General features: G+C 40.7%; 1 protein-coding gene across 1 annotated transcript; it reads right to left on the bottom strand.

The window, feature by feature from the left end:
* Positions 1-1,041: 1,041 nt before the first annotated feature.
* Positions 1,042-10,724, bottom strand: vsig10 (V-set and immunoglobulin domain containing 10). The gene is made up of 9 exons (XM_068720715.1): positions 10,432-10,724; positions 10,015-10,326; positions 8,567-8,872; positions 6,492-6,782; positions 3,075-3,359; positions 2,682-2,795; positions 2,458-2,470; positions 1,443-1,594; positions 1,042-1,341 (listed from the first exon to the last, which is right to left on the bottom strand). Exons 1-9 carry the CDS (start codon positions 10,481-10,483, stop codon positions 1,247-1,249), a joined length of 1,620 nt encoding a protein of 539 aa, XP_068576816.1. The 5' UTR covers positions 10,484-10,724; the 3' UTR covers positions 1,042-1,246.

Raw genomic sequence — 10,724 nt, 5'->3', positions numbered from 1 at the left:
GCATACATTTTAACAATTAAAAATGTAAAACATCATATTCATGTCCAAGTATGTCCTTTGGATCCACATTTAAAAAGTGTTTTTATTTCCCACTGCCTTTAACTGAACCATAAGCTATTGTTGTGTCACACGTTAAATCTTTTGTGTATTTGTAGTTTTTATTTATTTAAAAATGTTCGTCATCCTTTTAGTTTGCATTGCAATGTGTAATACCTGCTCAATGTTTCAATGCATTATGAAAATACATGCCTGTGTATTAAATGTGCTATTCAAAGAAACATGCATTGCCTTATATTTAAATAAATACATGGAAATATGAATACATTTAATAATAATAATTAGCCATATTTCACTTTTCAGTGAACTCAAAGCCCCTTTATAAGATATGTACTAACGTAACATACAGGCGATGAATGTTTGACTTAAAGAATAACAATCTACTTTGAATTAAGTGTTGTTATTCACTTCAAAACATCTTGTATTCATGTTCAGGCTGCGAGTAACTATTTTCAATATCATTGCCGAATAATTATCTGTAGATCAAGTCATTTATTATTTGTTCAATAATTTCAGCTCCATTTATATAAAAAAAAGGAAAATTAAAAAAATAGAAATTAAAGGAAAATTTGTAATTCAAGAGGTTACAATTCTGTGCGAGCTGAGTGTATGATTACATTTTTATATGCAGATTATCAGTTTCCCTTTAAGATCATAGTTCAAATATTTACAAAGAACAAAATCCTCTCAGAATATTGTTAAAACAACAATGGTTCACGCTCGCTATTGCCCCAGGTCTCATGTCGACTTGGCTGGATTTTCAGAAAGGTGAGAAAACGTAGTTTCGGCTGATTTCACCCTCAACTACATCCTACGCAGAGACTGACAACCTCACTCCACCGCATTGTTGAAATGGTTCCAGTCTAGAGGTGCATTCTGGACTGGGATCGTCATAGTTCATCTCTGAAATGATATGTGTAGAAGTACAACACAGGGTGGGGATGTGTGGGAGTGAGTAGGAATAGGTAGTGTCACATCACAGTGTCTGTTTCAAACAGCTTCATTTACTGCACACATCTCAGTATCAGAGCAACATGTTCACAACGCTGTACAAACACAACTAAATCATAGAAATACGCTTACAAAAATCTTTTCTTTACATGCGTCTTCCACCACTTTAGTTCACATTGTCATTGGGAGTAAATGGTATTCAACAAAATAAAAGCACGTATCTAAAAACACCCGAAACCTAAAATGTTACAAGATCCACTGGCTCCTCTGTCTGGACAGTATCCTCCTGCTGCTGTGGGCTTGTGCCAGCTGTTTCTGCATCCTCATGATCGCCTAAAGAAAAAAAACACAACCACAAGGACATTTTTACATTCCAGAAACGCTTCCTTAACAAACCATGAACATCAACGTCGCTCGGCACGATGAGGTCGTACTCGATGGGATCCGATGTATCTGGACCAGCGTCGTCTCGTGTCCGTTGGTCAACGGGGGCAACGGGGGCAACCGGGGAACGGCGTCGTGAAAGATCTGCTCGTCGTCCGACTCCACCAGACTCAGCACGTCTCCTCTGTCCTCCTCCATGTGCCTGAAGAGCAGAAATACCACGACGACATTAAGAGTGCACCTGCAGGTCGGGACCTATAAAGACAAGTAAATACCTGAGACTCTTTTACACGGCTTCATATCATCAGATCTATGCTGGTGAACGCATACCAGGAGCTGTTTTTGTTTTTCTGCATCTGAACTCGGAGGAGGTTTGGGGATGTTTTGAGAATCTAATGCATTCACACGGGAAAAGTGAGCGCATCTTAAAGCGCCCTCTGGACTTTTTGATCACTAGTAGCACTATGGAGCGACGTTTTTTTAAGAGCGTGTCCCTGTTTTGTTAGTACCTGGTGCACGTGATACACAGTCACACTATACTACAGTTGTCGGCAGCTGTGGAGAAGATTAAAAGGTATCTATGAACAGCTACGGTTTCAAAATCCTCCCCAGATCTGCTCTGCAAATATTAGAAAGTAAAGAATTAAAAATATAACATACTGGGAAAAACGGATAACAACCCATAGATATATGTAACAACCCATAGACCTGATTTTATTTTCCCAAATTGATGAATGTACCGTAGAAAATAGATCACTACCTAGTTATATGTAGTTTTTCTTTTTTTTCTCCTTGTTCTATACGAGTATATCTAAAACAGGCATCATCTGAAGATCTGTATACAACGTGTACATTGTCTGAAAGACATCTGTAAATTACTGATTGATGCCAACTATCAATAAAAAAAAATATATATATATGTATAACAAACAAGAGAATTAACATGAAACTCAGATTACATGACATACTCTGTTACATAATATCTGTTTTGAATCCCTTGTATGGGTTGGATGACTAAAATAAGCATGCAGTGCTGTATTAGATAAGTCCGTGTGAGACACTCACCCAAAGCCATCACCTAAAAACAAAAACAAGAACAGAAATTAGTATTAGGATTGTTATGATTTATAGTTGTGTTCTCATGTACCACATTACAGATGTAGTAGATGAGGATTTGAACGTGTGCAAAGATTGATTATAACATAAGTTCAGTGGAGCAGAGACATTTCTTTGCATGCGTTTGAGACTTCCGCGCTTACGTTGCGCCAACAAAATAAGACAAAAGTTACCCAGGCAAATGCGGTGCCGGTTGAAGTAAAGGGTTTTAGCTAGGATGGCGGCACATCCCACGATCAGCGCGGCGATAAAGACTCCGAGGATCGCTCCCGTGTACGCAGAGGAGGCTGTCGGGAGACAAAAACGAGACGACAGGAGAGAGGATCGTGAAGCAGAAAGGAGGAGGAGCAGCAGGTTTATCAGCATTCCAGGAGGTGGACTCGACACCTGCAGCGACTGGCTAATTGTTGAAACATCTGCGTATCTGAATGTGCTGAGATGTTGGCCAACTCATTGTGTGTCACTCGCCATCCCCCTTTGACCTCAAAGCTGTCGTTAGTTACAAATTTACAAAAAAAAAAAAAAAAAAAAAGCACATTATTGATCATGATGCAGCCCAAACTCACTCTTCACGGTGAGGTAGACTTCCAGCTCGCGGACGGCGAGCGGGTTCTCGCTGCGGCAGAAGTAGACGCCCTCGTCGTCCTTGCTGACGTTGAGGATCTTCAGCTTGAGGACGGGGCCTTCCTCAGACAGGACGTACTTCGATCCGGGAACAATGTCCTCCTGCTGGAGCCCTTTTCTCCACATGTTGTTGGCAGGCGGGAGGGACACGGACTCGGTGCACGTCAGAGTGACGCTGGTCGCCTCCAGCGCCGTGACCAGCGGCTCGCCTTCGGGGTACGGAGGTCCTGGGAGAGAGGGACAAACACTGAACAGATGCTTTCTCCAGAATAACAATCTCTGAGTCCTATACGGGTTAGCATCCGTATTCAAGTTGGCCTCAGCGGGACTCAAACCCTTCAATAATTCTAGTTGACAAGGACGCGCCTCGTCTTAAAAGCTTTCTAAACATCACAAAACTCAAGATAAGCTATTGCATAATATATAACTTGCACATACTTTTGCATCATCTCATTGTTTGTGTAATCCCGTCCTGTGATGATAACCCTTACCCCCCTGAGTGACTCACCGACCGACCGGCCGCATGTCCTGTATGCATCACCGTGTCCTCATGGGCGCGCTACCAACTGCGTGCCTCTGGCTTGTGTTTGTATCCGCAGCAGTACATGAACTAATGATGACAATTATTAATTATAATAGTTATAAACAAGGCGCTGATAAAGGCTTTAATCTCTACGATGTTACACTGACGTTTATTCAGTAAGCAGAGGGGAAGCGTATCGGAGAGTAATTATACTCAAAGTGTTTCGCTTCATAGGAGAAACTGAGTAGACGGTAAATATGGTGAGTGTTTATGACAGGAAGGGCTTGTCACCTACGGGGGGGAGGGGGGGGGGGGGGGGGGGGGGGGGGGGGGGGGGGGATCCATTGTCAGTAAACTGTGGCGGCACTGAGTCCCCAGATTTCAGCCGACTGGGAAAAAACTGTTTGCAACCACACAGTACAGAAATATTTACAGGGAGAAACAAATCCCAAAAGTGCCTTTACAATAAAAAAAATAAAACATTCTTATAATAATGAAAAAATGCTTCTTCAAATATATTATTTTTCTAATGTTGGCCATTGGTACTATATATATATATATATATATATATATATATATATATATTTACTATTTCTATGTGAGTATATTAAGGGAGATGCAAAAATATCAAATCATATTCCTTATATGTGCATGCATACATGGTCAATAAAGCTGATACTGTTTCAATGCCTTCAATAATAAACAAATGCCTCTTTGATAATGACAAAATATGTATAAATACACTTGAATATCGCAATATTATGCTTTATGATACTGCATTGATTCTCAAAAACACTATTGATCTTTAATCAATAGTTTACATGCAAAGATTTGTTCAGGACTTTCATTTTGTGCCCAGAAAGCTTGATAGCACGTTGTAATCGATCTTCAGCCACTTGATTCCTCCACTCCAACGTAACAATGGAAACTGAGACAGGAAGCCGTGTAAAAGAACTTTCTCTCTAACTGAGACTTCATGCAGAATGTGGTGCGTTCTTCATACTGAGTTTTCCTAAATTACACACCATCCCCTTTGCATACAGTATCCCAATATATTGAATCGCAACCGCTATATCATGACACGGATCGCCACATTCTTGCCAATACGCATTCCTACAAAATAAAGCCTGCAGGCGTTAGGCAAGCCCAAGCTTATCAAATATTCACTCCAGCTAGGTTTGTTAAAGCCCCAGATCACCCTCAATCAGAAAAGTAAAGGCAGCAAAGTCGTCTCAAAAGGGCCCAAAGACCAGAGTTCCTGGTCTTTGTTACATCAAGGAAGTATCAGAAGGTCCTGAGCGTGCAGCTCCCCACTTCTGTTAAGCCCGAAATAAAAGGCATCGTCACACTCCGATTGGTCAAGAGGATAAATGCACCAAGCTGCTCTCAATTCTTAATTAGGAGTTGGTCCTCACATCCTGCACAACAGGTGATCTGAATAACCAATCAAGTTGTTCGACGTTCAGATAAAACAAATTGGGAAAATGGATACGACAGCAAGCGTCAAAGAATGATGGACTGCTGCGTTGTACGAATGACTCACAGTGTTTCTTACTTTTGGTGTAAATCTTGTATGATATCTGTTCAGACAGATTATAAGAGATTATATGAGATAGTTGGGGTTTTTTTAAATCCTAAATCAGATCGACTGTTTTCGAAATATGCGAAGGACATACAGAAAGACAAAGATTCCTTGTTTTAGAGTTAAAAAGGTCATTTTTCAATGCATAGAATGCTGGAAACTAAATTCTTTTGACCTCCATTGCACCGGAGAGGAGGATGAAATCTCAGATACAGATATCCTAAAGCAGGGGTCACTAATAGGACAGTTTAAAACCAGTGTGTCTCATATGTTCAGAGACCGTGACGATTATTAAGAGGAGATGGTGCAAAGTTACGAAATCATTTCACCTCAGGTTGATAACAGACCATCTCAAGGTGTCACTCAGAGAGAACCAGGACATTCTGATGTAGCATTTCAAAATGAAAGCCCTTCAAGATCGCATGCATGAGCTAACTTCAAATCACAAATTGTCTCATGAATGTGATTTTGAAGGGCTTTAATTTTGAAATGCTACATCAGAATGTCCTGGTTCTCTCTCAGTGACATCTTAAGGTGGTCTGCTATCAACCTGAGGTGAAAATATATCGTAACTGTGCACCATCTCCTCTTAAGATGCACATTTTTTTTTTAAAGTTTTCAGTTATGTCAGTTATTCTTTAATCCAGCCCTTATTTTACTTATATATATATATATATATATATATATATATATATATATATATATATATATATATATATATATATATCACACTAAATAGCGCAAGTTAGATATTGTTGTAATGTTCCGGACCTTTGCACGAGGGCATTTTCTCAATCTGGACCTTTTGTAATTTTAATTGAATACCCCAGTCCTAAAGCCTCACCCACATTAACCCCAGGGTCACAAACCATCTGCATGGCTAGATACCATACCATATTTCTAGAAAGTATATTTTATTATATTTATATTTATATTATATTTATGTTAGTCTACAATAATGTGCGCACCAAAAACTAAATTATGTTCTCCTAAATTGTGCTGGTGTGGAGGCACAAACCTCAAAACCTGGACGGATAAATCTATATTTGACTGGTGCTAATTGCAAAATGTGATTTTTTTTTTTGGGGGGGGGGGTATTTGAATGAACTGGCCCTTTAAATCAAATTAAGGTCAATGCTATGAATACTGAGTACAAGTAAACATTGTCAACAAACTCACTGAAGAGTGTCGGTGTGACTCCTAAGTGGAAAGCACATAAAAGATTCAGCGGTTGCACTTCTCAGGATTGCTTACTGAGGGTAAACGAACACGACTTCTCTATCCCCGGGGCGAGCGCTCGGTGCTGGGCCGCGCACCTCAGCGTCTGCCCGTCCGTCAGCATCGAGCGGTTCAGCGTCACCGACAGGCTCTCCGCCGTGTCCGACGCGTGAACGCTTCCGATCGGGCGAGCCACTTGGTCATCCCAGTCGTCCTCCCAGCGTAGCGTCGGGGCGGGATACGCTCCGAACCAGGTGCAGTTGAACTGGAAGTGGGAGGGGTCCTGTGCCGGTCCCCACATACAATCAGGGTGTCTGTCTGAGACATCTAGTCAGGACAGAAACATCCATGAGGAAACTGACAACAACTACAGAAAGCAGCTTAAATACCCAGCTCAACTAGGGCCACCAGGGTAGCATTTGCATTTGTTACTCTGGGATTTAGACGCACTCACTCTTTAGTATTTAAACAACGGATAGAGAAGGAAAAATGATATAAACAGTGAATGTAATAAGCCTATTTCATAGAGTATTTGAACCCTTCTCTAAGGGTACCATTGTCTTTTCTGTGGTGCAGGTACAGCAATTAACAGTGTATATTTTACTTGCAGAAGATCTTCAAGGGGTAGACACCCCATATTCCCTGACACTAAACGTCCCACCTTCTCCCAGAAAGGTTGAATATATGAAGACCAAAACATGCTGATCCACACTCTCTCCAGCAAGCGTACTGGGTCTCAGTTATACTACATTTCTGCTTAGGAGGGGAGAAAAATAAAAAAAAAATCTGATTTTTGGAGCAAAGCTCGTTCTCATTGAGTCGTTTAACTATTTATTTCCTTTTCCCCGACGGTTCCTTAAATAGTTCGATGGGTTTTGTATTCATTGAGGTGATACCTTTGCTCTCTACCTTTCCTTAAAGGGACAGTGTGTCGGATTTGGTGGCACCTAGCGGTGTGGTTGCAGGTCGCAACCAGCTGAACACCCCTTCACCCACTCCTCCCTTTCCAAGACTGCGATCGCCTCTTACCATAAAACCGCTGCTTTAAGTTATTGTGACTTTAGGTTGAAGCTCCTAGATTGTGAAGCGCTTCTGCATAAGAACAATTCTACACAAAAAAAAAGTTGTGAAGGTTCATAGTGTCCTAATGCGTTTCCTGGAAAGAACTTTGTAATAGTTATAGGAACATTTTGAGAGAGTTGTTTGAGTTTAATTAGTTGTCTTGAGTTCTTAAGAAGTTATTGATTTCTAGAGGAATTTCCTTGAAAAGTCTTCTCAATTTAGAGCCAAGTAAATATTGATTTACTAAGCCTTTATTATTGGAAACTTATTATTCTCCAAATACAGGATGTTGTAATGTTTTCTTGCCTGTAGACAAACTCTTGCATGTTCAGCTAAATTACAAGGAAACCATAAATTCTTTTATAAAACGGGCCGATACATGAGAGAGGAAATGCAGGAATAAATGGTTGGAGCTCGCCTTGCCTGTAGAAAAGTCATTTGTCTGTGAGTGATTCTAGAAAAAAAACAACAGGAAATACTGTGATTGTTGAGAATTCAGGAAGTCTATTCAATTCAGAAAAAACAGTTTATTTCATAAACTATTGGGTGAATCAGGGTGAATTACTGTCAGTCTGGCAACATTTGACTGCATCGCAAACCTTTTTGGACTTTGTCTGAGTTGGTTTTTTGATAATGACTCAACTGTCTAGATATTTCTGTTTTTTTTCCCTCACCTTGTTTACCCTTTATTATGTTCTGCCAAAGAAGCACAGAAAGAGATTACACCTGTGTATTTTAATGTACACTCGTACGTTGTGCACTAGTTTGTTAGAAGTTGAAAGTTAGACCACAAGCTTCGATAAACAGATTATGCATTTACACTCTTGGGAGAGACATGAATATGAATACATCGCAGTGCCTATAAAACAGCGAGTTGTTCTGTTGAATCAAAGGGGATTAAATGAGACATTTCTGACACACTGTAAACCTACAAGACTGTAATCAAATTCCTCTTTTTTTTTTTAAACGTCTCTTTTGTGTTGGCTTTACTCAATCTTGACATTTTTGTCGGAGAAGGGCATTCTGGGTATTCTGCTCACGGTACTTACAGTAGACTAGCAGCTGTGTGCTCTTATTGGCTGCCCGATCAGAGACGGGGTTGTGGGCCCTGCAGCTGTACAGCCCCTGAGCGCTGGGCTGAACGTCTTCTATCCTGAAGTCCAGCCAGAATCCGGAGGTGGAAGCCAGCGACTCGTTGCTGGACGACGCTCCTCTGAAGGCCCAGGTCAGCTGCTGGGACGGGTGGGAGGAGCCGGAGCAGTTGAAGGAGACGCTCGAACCCCGGGAGACGATGAGCGTCCCGTTGGACAGAGCAGTCGCTGGACCGATGGACACGGATAGATTTCCTGGACCACCTGAAAGGAGAACAAGCAGTGCTTCACAACAGTGTTTATTCTCATCGATCAGAACTCTGATTAAAAATTAGATGAACTTTGTTATTGCTTGAAAAACTGTATTATTATGTGGTAAGTACATTGGCATGTTTGTGAGAGAATTTTTTTTAAAAATCTTTACTATCAACTTCCATAACTGGACATGATTTTATAAAATGTATTGTGGGGAGACTTTGGGCCTCAGTTGATGAGTAATCTTATGATGCAGACTTTTTATGATGGCAGAGCAAAGTAACACAATTGTAAAACATGAGCTGTTTTGCAAATGTTTTATAAAAAGGTAGTGAATTAATTCAATTCAAGAAGTGCTGTCATGAAAAGGGCAGCGCGTGTTTAATAATTCAAATATAAATGGACAACTAATGCCCTTTTTCAACTGCAACAATATATTGTTAACTGATTAATCGTTACATTATATTAAAGCAAAAATACTGATAGTCTTTGTGAGGTTTCGCTGTTTTCCTCTGTTTACACCATTGTTGACTGATAATCTTTAGGTTTTGATCTGATGAAAAATAAAACAACCAATATGATGACATACACTTTCAGTCTAGGAATCTGTGACATGTTTTATTCTTTTATTACATATTAAAGACTAAACTAGGGCTTCATCTAACAATGATTTACATTGTAGATTAATCTGTGCATTGCTTTCTCTGGTGTTTAAGTTTGGTTTTATAAAAGCGGTGTAAAAGTAGCGACTTCTTCAAAACTACTTGGTTTGTCCAACCAACAGCACAAAACCCAAAGACAATCCGTTCATTAACATAAGCCAAAGAATAACCAGAACTCAGGTCTGTTACTGAAGTAAAAGTAGTAATACCAGTTTAAAAATACTCTGTTACAAGTAAAAACTTTGCCTTAGAAATATTACTTACGTATTAGCAATTAAATTATACGTTTAGTACTAAAAGTATATAAAGTACTCATTATGCAGAATGGAAATAATATATATATATATATATATATATATATATATATATATATATATATATATATATATATATATATATATATATATATATATATATATATATAAAAAGCTGCTTGGAGGAACCTTCACTCATCATACTGCTCTCATAACTGGACATATTAACACTTACTGGTTACTTGCAGCGAGACACGTGCGTGAAAGGTGTTGTTGCCCGGCAGCGTGGAGCTGCACAGGTAGGTGCCCTCGTCCCCGGGCACCACACTCCTGATTTGCAGACTGCCGTCATTCGTCACCACGAGCCGCTGTCCTGCGGGTGAAGGGCTCGGCGAAGAGGCGTCACTTCTCAAGACCTCTCGTCCATTTCTCACCCACGACGTGAGAGTCGGTGTTACGTTACCGACGGTGTAACACGGAAGTGTTGCGATGTCGCCCGGTGCTGCCACCAGGGCCGTTTCGGTGGCGCCGCTATCCGAAACTGCCGCTTTGACAAGAAGAAGAGGGGGGGGGCGACATAGAACGTGAGCAGGATCAACAGACTCACCTGTGTTACCTGGCTGCGCGCGCGCGCCCCACGATCAAAACTCACCTCTGGCGCACAAATAAAGGTGTAGAAATGCTGCAGTTGTCAATATCTTCATGATAACTGTCCGAAAGGCGACATCGCCTTCAAAAAAAAAAAAAAGGTGAACAAAAGGGCTTCCAGTCCAAACCTGTCCGACTAGTCCACCTGTTCCACCTGTGTGAGCCCGTCTGTAACACACAGCCACACCAGCGCGCCCATTATAAAGCACAGCGCGCGCGCACACACACACACACACACACACACACACACACACACACACACACACACACACACACTACTGAGGTGACCAGTCTGAC

The sequence above is a fragment of the Cebidichthys violaceus genome, unplaced genomic scaffold (genome assembly GCF_023349555.1).
Source record: "Cebidichthys violaceus isolate CVI_PGR_0920_01 unplaced genomic scaffold, fCebVio1.0.p SCAF_26, whole genome shotgun sequence".
In the NCBI taxonomy this organism is placed as follows: Eukaryota; Metazoa; Chordata; class Actinopteri; order Perciformes; family Stichaeidae; genus Cebidichthys; species Cebidichthys violaceus.
Note: the sequence above shows the minus strand (reverse complement) of the source record. Positions and strands in the feature narration are given on the sequence as shown.